We start from the raw sequence: 24,618 nt of genomic DNA on the forward strand, positions 1-24,618 counted from the left end.
AAATTCTGCAGGTCTTCAAACTGGCCTTTGTGACAGGCCATCTGAAAAGTTTGTGCTAAAAACTCCTTTATTACGTTAGCTAACGTAATAAAGGATAAAGGATTTCTTTGCATCATCAGATGGGGAAAGAACATCAAGGTCTAATATGTTCAATTTGATAATACAGACAAAACAGGGACCCGATCCTTGGGGAGGACCGATTTTTGACGCAGCGTGTTTTAGGGTTTGAAAGCCACAGAGACGCGGTGGCGTTTAGAGAAAGCGCAGGGCAGGGATAGCTCAGTAGGTAGAGTGGTTGCTTACCTTCCCATGATCGGAAAGATGGGGGTTCAAATCCACTGAACGGCTACCTTGAGGTACCCTTGAGCAAGGTACCGTCCCTGCTCAGTGGCTGCCCACTGCTTCACTGAGTGAATAAGTCAAATACAAAGAGAGTAAATTCCCCACGGGGATCAATAAAGTATACATTATTATTATTAGATGCATACAGGATCACTAAGGGTTTTCACTAGGCAGCAGTTGTCCTTCTCTCCTGGATCGGCTGGAGCTTTCTTTAGGTACCTTCCCAGCTTTGACAAATGTCCAGCTGGGATAACCACATTATTCAGGGCCTTCTTGATGTGATGTTTTTCCTGGCCGCTGTATCTGTGGGGTTGGTGTTCACTCTGTGTTGTAGCGTCCTGATGACACCCAGTTTATGCTCCGGTGGACGATGAGGGTGAAACCTTAAATACTGATCCATATGCATAGGTTTAAACATCTACTTTAAATATCCCCCATTACTGATGGTAATGTTACAGTCTAAGAAGTCTAACCTGCCATTTTTCATATCCTCCCTGGTGAATTTGATGTGTTGGTCCACCAAATTAATGCGATCCATGAATTATGGTACATCCTGACACAAAGGTGTCTGAACCAATGACTTAGTGCTGTTCCAGGGTATGATAACAGAGTTCTCTTGTCCACTTCTTTCATGTCCACATTGGTCACAATGGTGAACCACGCGGGTTAGTGCACCATGACAACCCATGGTGCACTAACCCGCGTGTGCCATGGGTCAGTATTACATGACCTTTGTAGGTGAAATAGGTGGAATTAAGACACAGTTCCAAGAGCAAACACACTTGGTCTGTGGTCAGAGTGGTCCTGTTGCTGAGGTTGGGGTCATCCTGTAATCTCTTATGAACAACCTCCACTGCTTCAGTGACTGGAACACAAGTGAAGAGAGATGTAACATCGTACGAGACCATAGTTTCATCTGCCTCCATAGGACATTTCTCACCTTCTCAACAAAATCCAAAGTGTTCTGGATGTGGTGTTCAGAGCTGCCTACCAATGGGTTGAAGATCGAAGCCAGAGACTTTGAGATGTTATAGGGGACCGAGTTGATCATACAGACAATTGGTGTTAAAGTTACACCCTGTTTATGTGGTGAATGATCAATGATAATGACAATTTGCATACTATTTAACTTATTTTTACTTTATTGACCTATATAGGACTCTTCACAGGATAAAAACCACAAAGTGCTTCACAGTAATATAAAACAGATATTAATGATCAAGAAACTGCCCTCACAGCCCATTGTTCGTCTGAGACATTCCCTTTCTCTTCAAAGAGAGAGCAAAGTCACTCAATGATTGACTGAACGTCTCTCCTACTGAAACTGCTACATCCAGATCCCATTTTTGGGATTTCCTTACCTGGATCATTGAGCATGCATCGAGACATCTCTGAAATAGTTGTGGTGAAAGTTGCCTCTATGCTACGGCCAACAGAGGGTCTGGTAAGAACTGGTAACTTTAAATTTGGGGGTGGGGGATTTAGGATTATAAAAGGGACATTTTAAGACACTGTCAGCTGATATGCTTTGGATCAGTATCATTTTCTGTTACTTAAGTAAATTTTTTTGGTGAATTTTGTTTAGGTTTGCATCCAAATTTTCTGTCTGGAAGTATTCCAGTTGCTTTTTTCCTCCACACAATCTTTCTATGTAGGCTGATTTGGACTCATCCAAAAGCTGTTGGTTCTGGGCATCTTCTTCTGCAAATTGAATGGCTTTTTAAAAAAATGTATAAAAACTGTTCCCAGTGTATCACTCTCCCTTGCTGATTCTATCTCTAACGTTTTGTTTGCAGGCATATACCTCAGTATTTCTGCTCATCTCTGAGGCGTTGGTTTATCTAACAGAAATGTGAGCCAGACTACTGTTAGTCTTTCTGTTTCTAACTGTCTGCTTCACGTTATCATGTTTCCTAAACATTTGTGTTCGGTATGATATCATGTAAAAACCCACATTAATAACTGCCACTCTAACCCTGTGAGGCCTGCTGGGGGAGCTGTTGAGTATTTGTGAACCTTTCAGGGTCCCTAAAGGGAAACGCAAATCCTGACTGTGGCTGCCACTCAGAGAAATGAAGAGAAACAATAAAGAGCACATTAATCGAAAACACTGTCTCTGTCACACTAAGAAGGGGTAAAAACAGCAACTGAAGTGTTTACAAAAGTTAGCACAGATACAGTTTTACATTAAATACAGGAAATATCACCACATGCTTCATTTCTAACCTGATATACTGCAAAAACATAAAAAGAACAAACTCATGTTTTATTTTAAAAATATACTTTAATACAACAGCTGCATATAAATATTAAAATATACATTATACAGGTGTACAGTACACTCACACAAAACAAAAACAAAAAATATTAGGCTTCTATTTGTACGGCACTTCTTGTATTTTTTTCTTTTTTTGATTATTATTAAGGATTACGTACTGACTTACATAAAGATGAGTTAATGTGTTAACAGGTCCAAAGTATTACTGTAGTATTGTGATTACTGGATTACTGAGAGACAGACAGGGGGGTGTGGGAGGGGGAGAGAAAGGGAAGAGGAGGAGACAGGGTTGCTGTACAGTATATGACATGGCATTGTGGAATGTTTGCTAGTCTCTTAGTTTTCCTTCCTCCCATCTTTCAGTGTGTTTTCAGACAGATTAAAGAACCAGCAGGGATGTGATTGTTCACTCTTTATTCTCTCCACAGGATTTTTCTCTAGAATACTAAAGTACTATTTCATTTCTAATGAGACATGTTTTTCTGTTTTTGTTTTTTTAAACTGCTCACATCCACAACTGGCCTTTGGTTTCGACTCATCATCAATCTGGACAGAAACGACTGACTCGGTTTTGGTTAAAGCCACGAGGTGTGTCTCAGCTGCCACCGGCTGTGCCATCAACACATGTGCAGCACGTTGTTAACGTATCGGATGCTACAACCATGCAGGTTTTCAAAACCCACTAGTAGTACGAAATGCTCTGTGAGAATGAATATGAATGTCTGCATTTTTGGTCACTGCATACGTTACTGTCCTGCCAAAACATCAGCTGTATTTCCCCTGAAAAGTACAAAAGAATAACTTTTTTAACAGAAATGAAAGTGTCCTTTGGACTTTTCTATTAAACACCAGCTTCTGTGGCTGAAGAACAAAGGCACCACAGACGTGTCTAACTGCCACTTGAGGCTTGCTCAAAGGCAAGCCAATCCCCATAGACTCCCATGTTAAAATGCCCAACTTCTGTCATGAACATGATTACAGCCTGGTACAATATATAGTTTTGGTCTTTACAGCTAATTTCCCACTTTACGGCAACTACTATTCACCCATTTGGATTTCTGGCCATGGCCAGTTTGACTGACAGGTGCAGACACAGGCAACTCTAGGCAATGACTGTTTCCTAAAGCAGAAGCTGTTTAAGTGTGTCTGTCTGCATAAACGGGGTTCACCAACTCCAAACAAACTCCTTTGGTGTCCTCCAAGATCCTGACAGCACATCGGCAGAAGTGGATGATGTACGTGTCTAAGATCCAAAAACTACAGCATGAAAAGCACAGTGACACTTTCTCTTGCTTTTAACATTTGGTTTCCCTTCAGCTCATTGGAAGCCTAACTTTTGTTTTCCACAGCTGGCTGACGAACCAACACCAGCACAAGCAAGAGAAGCTCCCAGTTGTACCAGACTGTACACGTCCTCCACCTGGAAACGGAGCTCAGTGTAGGGAGATGATTCTTTCTCAGACTGCCAGCGGACAGCGATCGCACTGCTTCTGTTGGACATATGAATCCTGCTAAGCCTCAGCTTGAACTGCATGTCCCGGCTTTAAAGGTGGTGCTGGTGCCTTTGAGGATTTTTTAACGGAATTATCTGACAAACAATGTGACTTTCTAACTTGTGTGGACTTTCAACAAGTCTGTGTTTGAGTTTTGATGACTGCAATCTGAATATTTTATCACTTATACCTAATTAACAGTAATCTCTTTGTGGGTACTGTAACCAAACGTTTTCTTGATATAGTTTGCTGGCCTCAGGTGACAGTACAGTGCTTTCACCCTCTAACCTAAATACAGCTCCAAAAAGAACAACAGAGCTGCTGCCAAAATGTTAATGGCGAGAGTTCAAATTCCACTCTGATAAAGACATATAAAAGATTAGCAAATTAGTTAAGATGACATTGCAACCGCTGCTTTAACACAAGACCAAAGCCTCACACATAACCTCATAAGGTACGATTTAACCTTTAGCAACAGTATTTCCCAAAGCACCAAGCAGTTCCTCTAAAGCCTTGAAGTTGTGGTATCTTGCTGCCTGAATAAAATGTTCAATAATTTATCATTAAGTTTGCAAGCAATCTAGGTTTGGCAGAACATGGTGTGCACAAGTAGGACCTTGTTAATCATACAAAGTCAGAGTCCTTAAACAACCACTGCCAGATGTTCTAAAAACAGATGTTCCGCTCTCTGATTTAAATGCAATGATAACACACGAGGCACCGACTGGCAAAGCCTCGTCTAGCTCCTTCCACTTCAATTTAATTGATGGAGAAAAGTAATATGGACCTGCAGGTTGAAACTGACACTTGGGCCCCATCTGGCTCCTTCCAGATGGAAGTTTCCAGGTCAGCAATAAAGGAAGCGGGGCATCGAGACGCAGGCCACCAGGGCGATTGAAAGATATCAGAGTGTGGCAGAGGGTGGAGGTGACGGTGGGGATTAGAAGGGTTTGGATAAACTACTCAGGGTCCCTGACTAAGTGCCGCTTCCCTGGCCTCCCCTGCCTTTGAAACTGGAGAAGCCAGAGTGTTTCCAACAATGAGAGCAGTGGAGCAGAGCGGGGACGGGCACTTGGAGGTCAGCAGCGTCCCACCGGTGTAGTCTTACTGATGAGTCTATTCAGCCCGGCGGGTCCACAGGGCCTGAATGCCTGGTCCAAAAAGCCACTGCAGCCATGTGTAAGCTTAGGAAGGTCAACCACTTCTAATTGTTCTCACCCTAACACTGCTGCTTCAAGGATTTAAGCTACACTTTACAAGCATGGCACACGCAGAGGTTAACACTTCTTCCTCAGGCAGCTATAAAAACGTCAGAGTGTAAAAAAACAAACAAGAAAACAATCGGTTAATCTCGTGATTTTAAACAGTTACTGAAGATAACAGACAATGAAATAAAATCCTGTTCACAGCAGCCAGAAAAAGGGACGGTCTGGTCATCTCGGTTGTGAAATCACTTTATGACCAGAATTACTGTTAATTCATTTTCTCATGTTTTGGTTGCAGTTCAAAATTCCACTGGAAGTCTTTCAAAAGCAGAGCATCTCCACACAGCACAGCTGTGTATGAGATACAGTGCTTTTACTGTTTTATAAGCCCACAGAGGGGTTTTTGTTGTTGTTCTAATAAGTACCTGCCTCAGTTATATTGCATCTTTTCGTATCCATACTTCCGTGCCAGCATTTAATGCACCTCTAACGTTTAAAATGTCAACAGTCAACGATACTGCTTTGAAACGTAAAACTTAGTCTGCTGAGATAAATGGATGAAAAGATTAAAACCTCCCTGTAACGTTTTCAGTGGGAAATCCACAATGGTAGCAATCATTAACAGCCTCAGACGTGTGTCCTCTCTGTATACCACATATGCAGAAGCTCCTTACTTTCAACTGTCACCATTCCCTAAACTGCTTAGCACTCAACGTCTTCCCCTTTTCTCCAGAACTTTCTCAGAAAAAGCCCACGTGCACATGAGCAACAGGCAAGTTTCACAATTGTTTACTTCTCTCTGCGTCTGGCAGATGGTGACACCCGACGAGGAAGCCAGTCAGATAAGAATCGTCCAGTTTCTGCAGAGTCATTGTCTATATTAGGTCGGATGTGGACAAAATTGTAAGCCGAGACTGTTTGTTCTGGGCTGTTTGTTAAACCCCAGCAGATCCGCGGCTGAGCCTGGGCCGGGCTCGGCCTGTTCTGACCGTGAAAAAGTGAACAGTGACCACACGACTGACATCTTTGGGTCAGTTCACTTTTCTCTCTCTCCTCCTTCCAGGTGCACACAAACAGAAACACTACAGAGGAACTGAATCAGGAATGTGAGAAACAGAAACAAGTGGCCTTGCCAAGACCGGCCACTCCCTATTAAAGCTTTACAGTTAAAGGGATATTCCACAATACAACAAGCTACAGCATCAGTTAAGGCCCTTAGATGAGCGCACCGCTTGTGTAAAACCGGCTGTTTTTCTATTTGGATCAGAGGCAGGAATTCACCGTGTTACAACTGTTTGCAGTTTTTGGCATATAGATGAATGTACACAGCAGATGGTGCGCTGTGTTACGTAACAGCGATCTGAACGAAGGAAAATATCTGTACAAACTTGTGTAGTCTTTAAACACAAAGACCTCATCCTCCTCCTCTGACGTGACAGATGGGTGTGAGAGCGTTTTAAAGCTCAGCGAGCTCCACAGTTGTTTCTCTGCTCTTTCCTCTTGTTTTCTGTTGTTGTTGCACGAGCTGCTGCCAGCGCACGATCCCGTGACTATGCTGGCAGCATCAGCAGCTTCCCAGCCCCCCGGGAGAAAGTGTGTGTTTTGGGGGGGGGGAGTTATGGGTGTAGAAGTGCACACCATTAGCTACACTCAGTGACCTTCCCCGAGATCACGCGTCTCTTCATGGATGATCACATGAAAGCCTGAGCGGGTTTCTGTGGTAACGTTGAGGACGCCTCATTGACATTAGAGCTGAATCGGGTATCTTTTCATTCTCAGACCGTCTTTGGCACCAGAGCCTCGACGCTCTGTTCCCCAGCAAGGAAGGCCATTCCAGCTGAGCGACAGGAATCCTCTGTTTACAGTACAGCTTTATACAACCATGAGCAACATTTCCCAGAACAGAGCGGATGCAGAAAACTAAAAGCAGGAGCGACGCTAAGCTGCCCCTCACTCTTCTAAAAAAAATGACAACAAGCAAGACATCCACGAGGTGAAGAGTTTAAGTTGAACCGCTCCGTTCCTGAATGAGACAGGAAATGTCTTGTTTTTCCAATTTTTTTTCCATAGAAAGGGGGCAGTGTGTAGAACAGCAGCTTTGGAATGCAGCCCAGATGGGAGCTTGTCAAGGTTAAAAAACAAAAGGGAATTGCTCCGAGAACAGGCGCTCCCCTATGTATATTTCCCAGATATGATGTTCACAGAAACCAGTGCCCACTACTGTTTCCACAAATAGATTTCAACATATACGTGAAAACAATGTAGGTTTCCATGTATAGACTTAATTTAAAAGGAAAACATTCTGCTTCACCTTTTTTTTTGGTGACCCCAGATGAGCCTGCATTTTTTTCCTTCTTCTTCTTCTTCTAAGTAAAGTCAAGTGATGCCAAGCTTGGCGCAGCAGTCACGAGTTAAGTTTTACCTTGTAATAGGTTTTAATAACACAGGTCCCTGTGGCTTTAAGCTCCAGGCACTTGAGAAAGGCGTCATTATGCAAACAAACCGCCTATTACAACAGTACGTCCTTGCAGGCCAAAACCCAGTCAGCAGTTACTGCCTCATGCCTCCAAATGTGTTTGCATGACTTTTCTGTCATCATATAGTAGCACCATACTGAAACAAGCCCAAACCAGCAGTTGGTCGCAAAGCGCTTGGTGCCCTCAAGTCTCTCAATCAATATCTGTCTTTAGAAAAAGGTGCCAAGAGTCTTTTTTTTTCCTCTCTCTTTTGGAGGATTTGAAGCCCTCTTCAAAGGTGCTTTGTTGCTCTTACCACAGTGCAATTCAAAGGTCTTAATTAATTTTTTTAGCGTCCAACAACATTTACAGAGTGTGGACAGGTTGGTCTCCAGCTTTAGCAGAGACCACAGAAAAATAAAGAAAAACAGAAAATAAAAAGGCAGGTTTTTTTTCTCAAAACTCTCAAGACTGACGCCCACTTTGTGGGCTGTGGCATCATCAAATAACAACAAAATCAAATCAACAAAAACAAATTATTTGCTTTCTAGCTCTACAAGTGTGTGTGTGTGGTTTTTTTTTTCTCTATTTGTCATTGCAAGTCAGGAAATTGCGCTACATAATCAGGTCAGGGGGTTGAGGAGAGGGCTTGGGGCAGGCATCGAGGACACTTCCCTTTTTTGGGGTAAAAAATAAATCCACCACAGATCAGCTAAAGGAGCACCAGGCTGCAGAGCTAGACGGCCAACCAATCGACAAGGCGTTTGGTCAAGTCCCGTCTGCTACACCACGGCCTCTCGGGTCCGTGACGGTAGTGCATTTACGTGAAAAGGATCTAAGTCTATCAGGTGATGCCCATCTTTGAATGATGCATGCAGGTAAATAGGACAAGAATTAAAAGTGTATCAGTCACTTCACCCCTCTCTCAGCAGGACAGGATGGTGTGTTAATGGCTGGCAGCATCTGAAGTGGTGAGAGGTGTCAGAGTAGTTCAGCAGTATCACTTATCTTTGGTCAGTTTAAATTAAGGTGCAGTTTGTTTTCTTTTTTTTCTTTTGATCTCTGCTTACATTTTGATGGGGTGACGGGGGTGTCAGAGAGGGATGGGTGACTATTAAAGCTCCGAAGGACTTTTCCATCAGTTACCATTGACTGGTCTGGCATTGGGTCTCATTTCAGATGCTGGTGCAATTCAAATGGTATGCAGAGCTTCTATAGGAGCCCAGCCAAACAAAAAACAACAACAAAAAAACCCCCAAACCAAAACAAACACACCCTCTTCTTTGTTTCCCGTGCCTGGGCTCCTCCCACTTCCTTATTTTTAGAACTTCCTCTTATCCTCAAATGCCCCCTCGCCCTCGGCTCACTAACGGCCCCCTGACAACAACTACGACCATCTACAAAACAGTGCAATGTCTATTCATAGGCACAATGGGGTACAAATACAGCACAGAGAGGGAGAGAGGAACACTATACACGCTCATACAGTATGTTACACGCACACACTTATGCACGCACACAGAGAACACAGAATACAGAGACATCAGCAGCAGCAGCAGCAGCAGCAGCTCTGGCCTGTTGGTGGTTGTGGTGCAGCCTGCAGAGACAGAGCGGTGAAGACGGCTGCTGTTTGGAGGACCAACAGGAGAGGACCAGGAGCAAGGTAGCAATTTACTATCGCTTTGTTTAGGCTACTCCTTCCTCTTCTTCCTCACCTCCTCTTGGTTCCCAGCCTCTCCACTTTGCCGTCTCTTTGCTTAAATGTGTACGACGTGAGAGCAGAAGAGGTGTAGAGGAGCTTGGTCTCGACAAGTTGGTGGTGCTGGGAGGGCGGGGTTGGAAGAAGAGGGTACGGAGAGAAAAGGGACTGCTGTTTTGGGGTTTTACCCCGATGCCTCATCCCCGTCCTGTGGGGGCTCTTTGCGTTGGTTCTGACCGCCTGCGCTGGCTGCCAAAATCCTCTGCACAAAGTCTTTGGTCCGCCCAGCAACTAAGGGACCTGAGGTAGCCATGGAGATAAATTAGGAGGTGCGATGGAAAGAAAAGGACAAGTCGCAAGCAAAATCAAACCTGTTTTTATAGCACGAAATATCCAAACTGCTTATTACATATCTGTAATGTTAGTCTGTTTCTCACCACTCGACTCTCTGAGGATGTCTTCGAGCCGTTGGGTCATCCCTCGTTCATCCGTGTCCTCCTCCTCGCTGCTCTCCACTCGCCGCCTGATCACGTCCTTAATCCGTAGCAGAGCTCCCAACAGGTTTTCTATGCAGCAAAAAGAGGAAAAAACAGCAGTGTGAGTCAGGAAAGCGTTTCCAGGGGTCGAATTCTGTTTCTGAAAGTCGAGGGAGAATAACTGATATCATTCAGGGCTGTGGAGTTCCACAGAATCCAAAGGCGTTCATTTTTAGTCGCCTACATGAGACAAATTACAGTGTTTAGTGCAGGGCTGTCAAACATACTGACCTTCTGTTTGCAAGGGATGGCTAATCGGGAGTAAATTGGCTCAAAGAGAGAGCAGCTGAAACAGCTTGTTTTAGAGATAGGGTGAATTGAAGGGGCTACAGAAAGGCTGTGAGATAAATAAGAACTATTTTGAACTGCCAATCATGCAAAGCTGCTCTCGCAGAACTCCCCTCAGCGGTACGAAGCAGATGTTTATTTTCAGAAAGCAGAAGAGAAAGCAGAGAGAAAAAGAAAGGGAAACTAAACATCAAGCTGAAACTAAAGGAGTGAAAGTGGTGCCCGAAAGGTCAGATGAGTGAGTTTGTGACTCAACCCTCGATCTTCAACTCCTAACTGTGCAAGTGGAGCTGCTCAGTGGCCAACAGATACTGACTAGTAATATGAAGCATCTGGAGTCAAGAAACACGCTTTTTGTTAAAGGAATCCTTCTTGAGTCTGTGAGATAATAGCAGATGGGTTGCTACAACATGTGGCACAGAGAAGCAGCTGGTTGGGCCCACGGGAAAGCAGAAAATGTAGGGTTGAAATTGGCTTGGAAAATGTACGTTTAATAAAAAGTATTTTCTTATTATTAATATTATACTTGGAGAGGTTTGCGGATGGTAAGCAGCAAGCCCAGCCAGTGGGTGGGCATGTGATTAATAGAAGAGGTAATCTTAGTTTTTAATTTAAAAATAAATGGATTGTTTTACATCTATAATTAGCAAAAGTGGTTTAAGAGTAAATTATTATATTAACATTATAATGGTATATTTATGTAAGCCCCGCTTCTTTCCAGTGTTTGAAAATTTTCCCCAAACATCTGTGTTTTTGTTTGCTTATAAAACAGAAACTGTTTAGTTTAGCTCAGATAGTAGTGCTGTGAATCATCGGCACCTCCTATGCTAGTGGCTCCTCCCCTGTCAGGTCATGTGACCCAGTGGTGCCATGACACCCCTTCTGTCTGTGTACATTATTCTCGCCTTGATGTGATTTCTCTTTTGTCCAGGGCTCATATCAGCAGGGAGTGCATGTGTGGGCGAAGGACCACAGTGGGTCTGACCAGCTGCTCCCCAAGTCTCTGTAACACACACACACACACACACACACACACACACACGCACACACACACGCACACGCACACGCACACATTCACACAAAGCAAGTCCGGAGGCTTCACACAGCACTGGCATGGTACCAAAGTGCTCTTTGTTTGAAGTTTCCTGTTGAATCTGCAGCTTAGTATGTAAAAGTGTGTTTTGTATAGATGCAAACAGCAGCGATATAAAGCGAGTGAATGGAAGAGAAAAACAAATGACACAGGAGCAGAGGAGGAAAAACGGAAGGAAGGAAATCTGTGAGGTTAAGTTCTGTATTTGGGCCAGTCAGAAGGCAAAAAAACACAAAAGCAGAAGCCACAACTAAATCTTTGCGAGCAAATGCTGGGCCAAAATCAGGAAAGACTGAAACGTTCAGAGAAAATCAAGGAGAAATGGACAAAGAAAGTTGATGCTAGTGAGGTTGCAATTCACAGAGATCGATAGAAAACCAGACGAGGAGCACGAAGAGTAGGACGAGGAGGAGGAGGAGGAGGAGGAGTAGGCGGGCAGAACTGGGCTGATAGATTTGGCAGAGTCGAGGTGTTGATTATCAGGAGCGAGGTGAAGTCGCACTTCCAAGGGTTTCCCTGCTCCTCGTGGTCTTGTTACTATCAGTTCTCTGCATTAACCTGTTTTCTTAAACAGAGCATCTTCAGTGTTATTTGAAAAGATGGTTTCTCACTAATTTAGCTTGATTTAAATTTCATTAGTAAGGAAAATGTCCACTTTGCCACTCTGCAGCCTCTGATGTGGTTTTACTCTCATTAACTGACGCTGGGTATAATAAATGAACTCATTCAATCATCTATCAATTTAAATTGTCAGGCTCTTCCGTCTCATATATAGTGTTACAACAGTCTGTCCCACAGAGCCAGTTCTCCCACTTCTTTCCTCTACTAAAGTCAACTCACCTGAAGTGAAAAAAGACTCACAATGTTTAGAAGTTTTGTACATACAAAACTGCTTCACCCGTTTAACGGCTCAACAATTCAAAGATCTGATCAACCAATCACCTGGCAGGAATTCAGAGCATTTAAGCATGTCGACATGATCAAGACGAGCTGCTAAACTGCAAACTGAGCAAGGGACGGAAAATTGATTTATGTGTCTTTGAACTAAACATAGCTGTGGTGCGAGACAAACTTGTCTCAGAAACTGCTCATCTACTTAGATTTTCACACACAACTGATAGAGGAGGCCAAGATTATCTTCTATTTGATAGAAAAGGTTAAGGAAGAGAAGCAAGACTAGTGCAAGCTGATGAGGAAGCAACACTAACTCAAACAGTAGAAGAAGATTTCTGAACACACACGTTGAAGCAGTTAGGACTAGGTGTGGGACCACACACTGTATATAAAAGATGGACACACCCATGTGACACCACTCACTGGTTTTGTGGAAACCTCCAGGATAGAGTTTTGGTTTTTCAGAGCTAGAGGTGACCATATTTGAACAAGAGGGTGTTGCTAGATTGTTAGCCAATGCTTGCAAGATTTGTTAGCCAGGTGCTAGCAAAAAATGAACTGTAAGCTATAAACTGTGGACTGTAAAGCTTACAATGACAGTCTGTGAGGAATGAGCACTGGTTAGATTTTTCTGCGTGGGTTACTCAACAGAGTCAACTGCAAGACAATTTTATGAATGTAGCAGTTTAATTAATTAGCAGCTGATTTGCATTTTCTTGCTCTCCTCCATTTAACTTCACTTTAGTCTATTTTATTTGAACATCGTCACTACTGGGAGAAGCCAAAAAGTTGATGGGAACTGACTAAATGTTTAGACTATAATGCTGATATTTGGTGCTGCTGTATAGGTGACTGTATCACAAGAAAAAGCAGATATCATTATCGTTAGCCACCCACAGCAAGAAGGGTCACCCATTTGAAAAAGAGAGAAATATAAAAATAAACATAAAATAAAAATCTAGATGCAATCATTTATAAGAAGAGCATGTATAGAGTTTAATGACTATTTTGACTATATGTTCAGGGAACAGTCAGAAGTGTCAGGCATCTGAAACCCCCTGCTAAAGAATACCCAGTGATTTCCTGAGTACTGACCATATTCCTGATTGAGCCCCCACAGCTTGATCTTGTTGGCTTCATGCTGGGCCTTCTTTTTCAGCCGGCAGGCCCTGAAAACAGAGGAAAATAAAACACTGTCATTCTTTAGACTTTGTGCGAGCATTCCCATTCTCCACATGACCCCGTTACTGAGTCAGCTGGCTCACGCTGACCGTATTTCCAAACCATGAGGAAGATTGAAAACCTCTTTAACCCCTCTGAAGGACCATTTGACACCACAAAAGGGCAAATCCAGTTCTGGTTTGAGAGTGTTGGAAAAAAGGGAGCTGAGAATAAAACAATCAACGTGTGTCAAATATTAATGCCTCTCATGGGGACTATTTTCTGCAATGTGGAGAGAATTTCTCTTTTCCTGCAGCTATGAGTGAGCTAAATGAAACTTAGGGAAAGAAAATACTTGCAGGTCAGTAGCGCTGGATAGAATATTTCCTCAGTGTTTCTCCACATGTTGACTTGAGCCTTGCCAGGTTTTTCTTTTTTGTACCACAGTCCCTGCTGGTTTGAGGAGGATGTGGACGACAGTACAACAATTTAAATGTTCCTAATCACTGCGGGGATGGGACTTAACCAAGTACTGAGCAGGTTCCAATATGCACCACAGGTTTTTACATTTGCAAATGTGATTATAGAGATATAGAGTTTCTGTTCTTAATGCAAATCCAAAAATAGTCCTTGAGAGATCTTGCTGTTTATTGTGATGGATTACCTACAGCTGCAAATTGATTTAAGTAATGTACTGAATGAAAATCAGTCGCTGCCTGAAGGTAGGAAAAGTGTTCACCAAGTTGAAAGCTTCTGGTTCATGCATTTGTTTGGAAAAGGGCTGCAAATGGTTGTGTTTAAGAAACCTGGAAGTGTATGCCAACCTGTGGCCAGCCACAATGGGGTGTTGTGGACAATGCAGCAGGCAGGAAATCTACAATCTGATGATATCTGATGACGGTTGGCAATTCTCTGCACTGAATTTATGCATCCTGTGAAACATGATTATTAACCTTCTTAACATGAGTATTAAGCAGCATTTGTAATGTCAAAGATTGCCAAAGTTGCAAAGATTGCAAGATTTACGTTGCTTCTGTGGGTAAATCTACAGACTGTGTCAAATCCAAAGTAGTTCTTGGACTTCAGCCTGAAATTCTGCTGCTATTATTTCTGGTGTCACCAAGTCCTATATTCCTGAACACAGCCGAACTTGAGCTAATTCATATAAACTTGATGGCCAAAGGTTCAAACTTCACATTAGCTTGCAAGCTAGGTAAAACAAATCATTATAACAGGAAATGCATAGCAAACCCCCCCCCAAAACCTCTTAACAGTGTATGATGGAGGTCGTCCTGTCCCTGCTTCCAACGATCCAATTACATACTGAAGTTTAAAAAGGAGTATTTCCTTCCCACCTTCCCCAAGTGCGTGCATGCTCATGGGGGGTCTTTGAGTTGGCTGTCGTGATTGGGTGTTATACAAATAAAACTGCATTCAACTCAATTAAATTCACTCACATTCAATTGTGTAGTGGCAAGCAAATACAGTTACAGTATAATAATAAGATAGTAGCAGAAAAGATGACGGTAAGTTCTAGTATGATTTTATTTTTAGCTTTCTCTATCTACAACATGACTTAGCTTAATGTTTGCTCAGTGCTCTGGTGGAATCAGCCAGAGCTTTTCTTTTGCTCGTGTTCATACAACACCTACCACTCACCTTTTTTTGGTGTGAATATTTGTGTATTTTTCTAGTCTGTAAAAATGCTATTTATATCTTATTTTTTGGCAAAGATGGCAACAATGTTTAAGTTTTAATTTATTTTGCAGTTATTTAATCCAATTTAACCGGTGATCCTATAGATGCACTTCATATGCCCAAAACACCACTAAAATAGACGTTACACCTTTTTCTTTTTTTACATCTATTTAGATAAGAGCTTCAAACAAGCAGCCAGATTTACTATTCAGAACAGTGGAGAGGCTTCTGGAGAGACTTTGATAAAATACAAATAAAATTATTTAAAAAGAAAGAAAGAAAAAAAAAGCAGTGATATAGGTCTATTTCTATGAAGAAGTTAGCAATAAAGCTTCTTTTTGTTGGTTCATTACTTGAAAGAGCTCACTTCAGCAGATGTATGGATTTGTGTCTCCTCTGGTTTCTAACTGGTCAAAATCACTACACCATGAAACCACTGAAGAAGCTAAACAATACTTTCCCAAATGATGGTGTATTCCTGCTGAGTCTAGTTAGTAAGTTAGCATCCGGGACAGTTTTCATTGCTAAGCGTGTTGGCTGGAATGTTGTGCCAAACTGGGCGAGGGCTAAGAACCAGCCCAGTGTTTTTCCTTTGCGCCGCCTGAATGCCCCAGGCAGGTTATTTCAGACATGAGCAGGGAAAAGAATGAGAAGGAAGGTCTGAAGGCGGTCAGGTTAATCCAACTACTAACCCCAACCTGGACTCATGCAGCCACAGCTATGACAGAGTAAAAGAAGTGAATCTTCACATGAGATTCCTGCATACTAAACAAAAACATGTACTTGGTGACTTCGCAGTCACACTTCCTCTGACGTTAAATTTCCCTCACTCCCCTCCCCTTCAGTCTCTTTTTCAGCTTTATTTCTGTAAGTCCTTGCCAAACTTTCTATTAGATGACATGTTTGCGTCGTGTTTAATGTATGTTTTGAATTACAAGATATTCCCAGGCTCCTGCAATAATGTCCTGAATTCTGAAATCTCCCCCTCCCTCCCTGCAAAGATGAACTTTATATGACCCATCTTTCCCTCTACTCCTCGTCTGCCTCTTCAATCCTGCCTGATTTCCTTGTATTCAGCTTTTCATCCTGCTCCCCTCCATCTCCCCACCTCTCTTGTTTTTTCCTCTGCTTCCCTCTGTCCTTCCTTCACTTATTCTGTCAAGATAATATCCAAGGTAAGTTTGTTACAAAGAAACAGGCAATGCAAAAATACACTGAAGACCAAGCTTTTCAACCTTCAGTGTTGTGTGTGTGTTATTCTGAGGGACATATTGTAAGTAAATTAAAGCCCGTTTGAAATTTTACAAATGGTAGTTTCTTTTAAGGCTTGCTGATCTGCAGAGTTCTACGACATGACGGCATCATCAAAGGAAAAATTCAAATCAGTAAAAACACGACCCATTTCCCAAGATCCTTTTATTTTCCATCACATGAATGCAACTGATGGTCTAAAATCCACACAGATATCACGTCTCCATGTGTTCTTCACCGTCCATGTCCTCCACCAGCCGCATTTAGAAGGTCAACTATTAAATGCTGCACATATTTGAAAACCAATCTTGACAGGGCTAAAGACTGCAGATACTAGACCACAGAGCCCTGCAGGCTTCTCTTTTCTGCCAACAAATTACAAAAGCTGAAACCCTCTTAAAATTCCCACTCAGGCCTCATAAATCAATACAGAGCATTTCCAGTGTTCTCACTTAGTGCAGAGGATGTAGGAGGGCAGTAAAGAGCATGCTGTACCTGGAGGCCAGCTTGTTCTTCTCCTTGCGTGAACGGGCTCGGGCCACAGCGGGCAGGTCGTTGACCGGACCCATGCCATCGATCGCTGCGTTGAGCTTCTGCAGCTGCTCCCCGATGTTGTGGAGCTTCTGAGGGTTCGGCGTCAGGTCGCTGGCATCTGTTTTCCGGGCTTTGCGTCGCCCCTTTTTGCCTGAATTAACGACAACAAAATGAACTCCATACGTGTCCGGTCAGGTAAAAACAGTGCAGCTCTACCAAACCTGGCCTTAAAATGTCAGGATGCCAAATCTCCCAGTGGTACAAGGCAAGGCATCTATTTGTTTTAATATCTGCTTTCATTTGGAGGTATTATGGTTTGCAGCTCCATATTTTTAGTACTGGACTCTTCTAGAGCAGCTTTGCATGATTAAAGTTTGAAATAAACATTAGGCACCCAAGGCACTTTGCTAAATTGCTATTTAAACCAACTTTCTACTAATTGCTAGCCCCTTAAAATAGAAGATTTGCAAATGGTGTGGGTGGATCATCTGAGCTCTCTACAAGAGCTATTGTTTCCCCCCTGAAATGACTATATTAGAGGTATATGACATGATACAGAACTATCATAGAGATGTCACATAGAAATTAATGTACAATCAATGACATGATTTAAAATAAGCATCCACCCCAATAGTTTGATAGATTTACGGAGTATTTACACAACACGTACACTGTTATCAGTGCTGACTCTTGTTTGAGTGGTTTGACTGGACTAAGTTTAAAGGACTGCCATTCTGGTTTGTACAGCACAACACGGGCTGCGGCACTGCAGCAAAGCTATTGTTGAGCCTGACGTGAGATTCGCGTACGATGGGAATGTTGAAAAATCCACATTTTGACATGCAAGTTGTATGTAGGGCACACGCCTGAGGGTGCAGGTCTGATCTGTGTCACGGGAGAAAAAGGAAATGGGACGATCCCAACTGCAGCGTGCACGTTGGGTTAATGACTCCTGCTGCTAAACCTTCAATCCAGCCCTTTGATTAGGGTTTAACTTATCAATCTGACAATTATCATTTTTAATAATTAGGTCATCGGCACTCCAAAAATGTCTTCCCCAGAGAAACAACCAGTTTCACTTAATAATCTAGTAACTTTTCTGACTTTTTTATTTATTTATTTTTTGTATGAAACAATCAGCATTAAATACCATTCACTAGCATCACGCAGTAATGCTGTATTCTCACCCTCTCGGCGGTACAGCGTGCTGGGAAGAGTGCTGGAGCTCCAGGACAGAGACCAGTGGACGTCACCGCCAAGTTTCTTCTTTGTGGCTGACTCCCGAGCACGTCTGTACTCCCAGAAACAGCGACGCTTCGACGGTCTCTCGCCCAGCTGCCTGGCTGGCTCTGCTTCCACCTCTAGAAGGACAAATATGCAAAGGTTTAGGCACTAATGTGGGAAAAACCTCGCAGTTCTTCAAGCAACTTGCTTGCCTGTTAAAACAACAAACAGACCAAGTGACAGAGAATAGACACAAGAACAAAATATTTGATGAAAAGAATCAGTGAGTAAGGAAAGCAGCCAAGAAGAAAGTGTTTCATAAAACTTATATCTCCAGAAAGATCGGAAGCCATCTTGTCGGTTTCTTGAATTCCCCCTGGTGCTGCATCCAAACAGACATGTGAGTGGGTGGAAATTATTTCCTATAATCCTTTTTGTCCTGACAAGGCTTCCCTGTCAGCTCTGTATAAAATGCAAGTTTCTCTTTTGCTCTGTTTCTTTTTATCTTGTGACATCTTATCTTCTGGCTGGATACCATTTCACTAAATTACATGTAAGTACAAATACAAGTGGCACAACTGCTGAACCATCACAAAGAGTTTATTTAAACACTGACAGGGTCATGATAATACAGCTTATGATATTTTCTAGAATAGTGGGTATCATTACTTTGAAGCACAGCAGGAATACTCCAGAGTAATCGTTTTGGTTCCTGCATTTTCATAAATGTTTGTAATTTTTATCACTTAGAATTTTAACAGTACAAGGATAGAAGGAAGGAAGCACTGCTTACTGTTCAGCTGCTCATTAATGTAAATATCTAATTAGCCAGACATCGTCAAGACGAGATGTTGAAGTTCAAACCAATGAAGAAAAGTGTCTTTGCGTGTCATGGTTGTGGGTGCCAGGTGGACTGGTCTGAGTATTTCGCAATCATCTCTAAAGTTTACAGAGAATGGTTAGACAAACAGAAATGATCCAGTTAGCAACAGTTCACTGGACCAAAATGCTTTGTTGATCCCAGAGGTCAGAGGAGAATGATGCAACTGCTTTGAGCTGATAGGAAGACAAGAGTAAGTTAAATAATCACTTGTTACAACCAAGATATCCAGAAGAGCATCTCTGAAAACACAACAGGCCAAACCTGGAAGCGGACAGACTACGGCAGCAGAAGATCACACGTGTCAACAACAGAAAACTGAAAAATCGTTGCCTGGTCTGATGAGTCCCGATTTCTGTTGCACCATTCAGATTCGTAGGGTCAGAACTTGGCATAAACAACATGAAAGCATGGACCCGTGTTGCTTTGTGTCAGCGGTTCAGGTCGGTGGTGCTGTTGGGGATATTTTCCTGGCACACTTCAGACCTCTGAGCACCAACCGATCATCCTTAAAGACCACAGCCCACCCGAGTATTGCTCCTGACAACTTTTAATGGCTGCTTCCAGTAGGATAAGGTGCAATGTCGCTCAAATCATCTCAAACTGGTTTCTTGAATGTGACAATGAGTTCACTGTACTCAAACGGCCTCCAGATGCCAGTCAATCCAGTAGAGCACCTTTGGGACATGGTGAAACGGGAGATTCAGGAGATTCACATCACGTGCTGCCCTTAAATCTGAAGCAACTGTGTGACAGTGTGTCATGTCAATAGGGAGCAAAATCTCTGAGGAATGTAGAATCTGTGCCAGGCAGAAGGCAGGGAAAGGGAAACCTGTTAGGGTTACGTGCACCTAATAAATTGGCAAGTGAGTGTATGAGCTTTAGTTCATCTCAAACGTGATAATCAGGCTCTTTGTCGGGGAAAGATGCACACTTTGACACCGCTCTGGTGAGCTATAACTAGGGAAAATATTTAAGAACAGCACAGTTCTCGCTCATTCCTGCAGCTCTCTCTGCGCAGCAGCTGTATCTCCACAGAGCCTGAGCACCGAGAGCTAAGTGCCAGACCTACTGTTGCTTCTACCGTTCTCTCTCAGCGATGCATCAACATTTAACCTGTGCGTTGTGTCAGATGATGTCCGAATAATGACATTAGACAACCCTTTCATTGCGGTTCTTTGTTCAAGGTAATTACAGGTTGCGTGTATTTTTTCCCCACAGCAGCAGTAATAATCATGCTTCAGTTCACCTCACTGTTGAAAACACAGTTACTTTGTCATAAGATTTAGCGGTTAGCAGTTAGATAAAATAATCTGCTGGAGCTCGAGCTCAGAGTGAGGCATACTTACTCAACACCATTCAGCACAACCCAGGCAGAGCGTGCGCTTTGTGTGAGAGCAATTGTGTTGCTTCTGACTCTCTGAGTGATCACAGAACAGCTGCAGTGTTTAACTTATGAATATGAAACTGCTGTGATAAAATACCCTCTACTCAATTCAATCGTTCAGGATGCCAGAAATGTAAAGCGTCATAGAAACCTATAGCTACAACACCGGCTCCACAAGCCATAGTTCACATTAGAAAATATTTTCATGGCTCTTCAGAATGGCTGGAAGAATCTGATAAAAATAGCAATGAGAAAATTAAATCTTCATTATTTTTTAAGCATACAAATAACATTTATTGAATGTAATCTGGTTAAGATGTTGCAACAGAATCGCTTGACGAGATAATCCAAATCCAGCATCGATGCTCCAGGCCACACTGCTCCGGAGGAAAGTGAATCTTGGAGGTGGACAACGCTGACAGCCACATATGCAATATTTATTAGAAGAGAAATACCCAGCAAGTGAAATGACGAATGCAACCCAATCATAACTGACAGCTATTCGTGTTTATGTTTGGTCGCTATGAGATCATGCTGTGAGCCCCAATCCAAAAAACACATGCTGTATGTCCTCATGACAAAGCCACCAGCACGTATGCCGTTTCACACAAAGACGTCACAGAAGATTAGCCTCAGGCATGCAGACCCACGAATAATGGCGTCATAAATAATACAGCGTGCAAAGCTCCACCAGCAGGAGGAGAGAAGAAGCTCTTCTTCGAACCCGCTGCACAGACGTCCAAAACAGAAAGAAGACGCTGTCACAGTGAACACAGTCGTTTCTGCTGTGATTAAATCAGATTTGAACTTGATAACTGTGAAGTCCTGCCCTTGCTTTTATTCATGAGTGGACAGTCCACACACACACACACACACACACACACACACACACACACACACACACACACACACACACACACACACACACAGACACAGACAGCTTATGTAACATCATGGTGTCTGGTCCTGTCTGCAGATAACGCCATTGTCTGCGCTCCCCCTTCAACTCGATCTTTTGCTCCATGGTTTTCTGTTTCTCAGCCTTTTGTCTGGTTTCCTAAACTCACTCAACCATCATCAATTTTAGCGAGTACACATCACATTTTTACAATCCGTCATTTATACCGTTGCCATCGCTGTGGGCTAATGGTAATAAAAGCTCAACAGGACAAACACACACAAACACACACCACAGGAACAAAGGACCAACAATTGTGTCTTGCGACAGCTGAAACACAAGCTGGACCTCGCTCTTTGAGAGCGAGCCACCGACCTCTCTATTACCTTGCAACGAGAAGCCTAAGATTTGTTTATCTAACGCAAAGCCGATCAGAGGCAGAAAAGGCCTGGGAAAAGATGCTAATCTGAATGGAAGTCAGTTTACATAGGTGTTATCAACATACATGCTAATGTTTCATGGCTTGTAGTTTGGGAATAACAACTCTTCTCACATTAAAGGGTTCTGATGATGCTCTGAGCTCTCAGCAAACAGTGACTTCATCTGTTTATTACTGAGGGATTAGGCCACTACAATGTACCTAATTGTTACACTACAACATTTTACTTACACTGCCTAGAAACCTCCAGTTTAGTCCTGTTAGTTTGAATGTTAGTTATGACAAAACAAAGTCTTTCAACTCTAAACCTCTGCATCCTTTGCTTCCCTGTAATGTCAATGTAACCTGATCTTTTACCTGTTAACACAAAAACCTTTAGCAAGCTATCTGTAAATTTCTCCAGAGCAGCAACACGTCATAGACAAGTGTTCAGAAGCCAAAGACAAAGAAATGTGAATCAGAGCATACTTTCTATCAGCCTTTATGTAGCAAGCCATGACTCAGGCAACAACTGGCTGCTTGTTGTGGCCAATCCAAGAATTCATTTTTTGCACTGTTTTTGCACATACAATCCATGAATGAGCCCAACAATTTTTCATCTGTTTAATTTTGAAAATCCAATTGATGGTATTTACTGTCTGGATTGTAAGCAGGATTTTAAAAGTCATGGCACCAGATCTTTTTGTGCAGTAGCAAGAATGAAAAAAATAAATCACAGCTGTGTTTATCGCTGAAAGTGATCAGAATTGCGATATAGCAATTTCCTATTGAAAATATCACTGAGGTCTCAGTGGTAACTGCTGCCCTAAAACTCACCCTGACATGTTGCAAATATGGGAGGGAGGATTCATATTGTGCTGACCTAATAAGACCTCCATGCTTTTTTCAAATTTCCTCCAGAATAAACATCCCCACATCTGCATAAGAGATACTCAGTTGAGTTCTGAAATACAATGAAAGCTCCTTTTTTATGAGCAAACCAGAGTGACATTTAAAAAGCTGACTTTCTTTCACTTTCATCTAATCAAAACAGTCAGCAGGAGAGTAAATAACAGCCTTACAGCATCAAGTCAATAAACAGTGACGATATTGAAGCTGTTCTAAAATTTTTCACAGTGATTCTACTCAGTTTTATGCAGCAGAAATTAAACTCAACAACACTGCATCCATTTCAGTCATAGTCATGCAGCAAACTGGTGGCAGTATGTATTTTAACAACATATAGCTTGTATTGATATAAAGACCCCAATACTTAAGTTCCAGAAGTGAAAAACCATATTCATATTCTCCATAGGCATGCTGATTAACAGCTTGTACCGCTGACTTACCTAGTGATAGTGACCTAGTGATCGCTTTTTTCTAAAAAGAATATAAAAAGAATAAAAATAAAATATAAAAATATAAATATTAATATAAAAATATGAAAAGAAAAAAAGAATTTCATTCATGATGTTGCAGAAAATAACTACTCTACCCACAACCCTACCTTGAAGCAATGACGTCTCTGACTGGTGGAGGTTACGGTTGCCATAGAAATGTGTCAAGATTAAGGATGAAACTTCAGAAATCTTAAAAGTGAAGACAGTCAGGAACCAAGCACTGTAACATACGGATAACTAGGCCATACAGACCTTTCCTGCATTGGCCCTGGGGGCATGTAAGCCTCCTCCAACATGCATGGGTTAACTGGTGAGCCTAAATTGGCAGTAGGTGTGAGTGTAAGTGTGAATAATAGTCTCTCTCTCTCTCTCTCTATGTCGGCTACATTGGCGACCCGTCCAGGGTGTACTCACCGACAGCCGGTATGGTGTCCAGCCCAACTACGATCCTGAATCAATGAAGCTGAAGAAAATAGAGGGGTGGATGGATATTGTACAATACTGGAATAATGAAAAGGAGTAAATCTGGGAAGGCTGGAAGTCATTCAATGCAGACTCTGGGAATTGTATGGCATTGTTGCATCAGTAGCTCCTTCGTTGTTAAAAGTATCTATGTACACTATCTTGTACCTTTACCTTTAAAAAAGGAATTGTCTGAAATGTCAATAGAAAAAATGAAAGGGCAATTCACTTCATGAATTCATGGGAGACCTTCAAAAAGTGGGTGGGCACTTTTGTGCTCTACAGCACCAGTGTACTCTTCATATTAACACAGCATGAAAGAAGCTAACACCAACCAGCAGCAGTTCAGGTGCTTTTAATGTCAGGCTTGTTAGTTTGTGGTTTAAGTGCTAATTTCATTTCATAACTTTTCTTAACTTATTTAAAGCTGAGTGAAAAGCTGATGACTTTCCCTGCTGGCTTCACTCTATCTCTCTCTTATTTTGGGTTCAACTCTTGCAGGTAAACTTTCATTGCATTTACAAAAATTAAACAGATTGTGCTCAAACTGAATATTTTGTTCACATCACCTATCTATTGTGTGTTTGTGTCTGTGAGAGAGTGTGTGAGAGAGAGAGGGTGTGCATGTACACTGAAGAAGAGAAAGTGCAGTAAAGACAGTAAAGTCACACTGAGCTAAGATTAGATTTTTTTACTACCCATTTTACTATCTTACTGGACACACATCTACTTTATCTAGCTGTATGCATTTATGTGGCACACTTTCTATACACAGGTAGGAAATCTATGTTAAAAAAAGGAAGTTGTAAATGAGTGAGGGTGAAAGTAAACAGATGACAGGCTTGCTAGCCGGTTCTGTTCTGCATTACTTTGATGTTTAAAAAAAACCCCCAGAGCAGTTGTATGTCAGCTTTGTCAGAATAAAGTGGAATATATCCAAGCAACCAAAGCTACATACAACCATATTTTGTATCATGATGTGGACAGTAGCATGGAAGAAAGTCAAGCTACTGCTGATAAC

General features: G+C 42.2%; 1 protein-coding gene across 5 annotated transcripts in view; it reads right to left on the bottom strand.

Moving 5' to 3' along the window:
- Window positions 1–3,119: 3,119 nt before the first annotated feature.
- The window catches only part of LOC120730712 (CREB3 regulatory factor-like), a 35,144-nt gene continuing 13,645 nt past the window's right edge, over window positions 3,120–24,618 (bottom strand). For all 5 annotated transcript variants that reach the window (XM_040027174.1, XM_040027171.1, XM_040027173.1 and 2 more), the window contains 5 exons: window positions 18,116–18,289; window positions 16,890–17,079; window positions 13,380–13,453; window positions 9,911–10,039; window positions 3,120–9,773 (listed from right to left, as the gene is read on the bottom strand). In XM_040027174.1, coding sequence (XP_039883108.1) covers window positions 9,658–9,773; window positions 9,911–10,039; window positions 13,380–13,453; window positions 16,890–17,079; window positions 18,116–18,289 — 683 coding nt within the window. In that variant the 3' untranslated portion in view covers window positions 3,120–9,657. The remainder of the gene's footprint in view (window positions 9,774–9,910; window positions 10,040–13,379; window positions 13,454–16,889; window positions 17,080–18,115; window positions 18,290–24,618) is intronic.

Source organism: Simochromis diagramma, unplaced genomic scaffold (assembly GCF_900408965.1).
Source record: "Simochromis diagramma unplaced genomic scaffold, fSimDia1.1 OVJJ01000362.1, whole genome shotgun sequence".
In the NCBI taxonomy this organism is placed as follows: Eukaryota; Metazoa; Chordata; class Actinopteri; order Cichliformes; family Cichlidae; genus Simochromis; species Simochromis diagramma.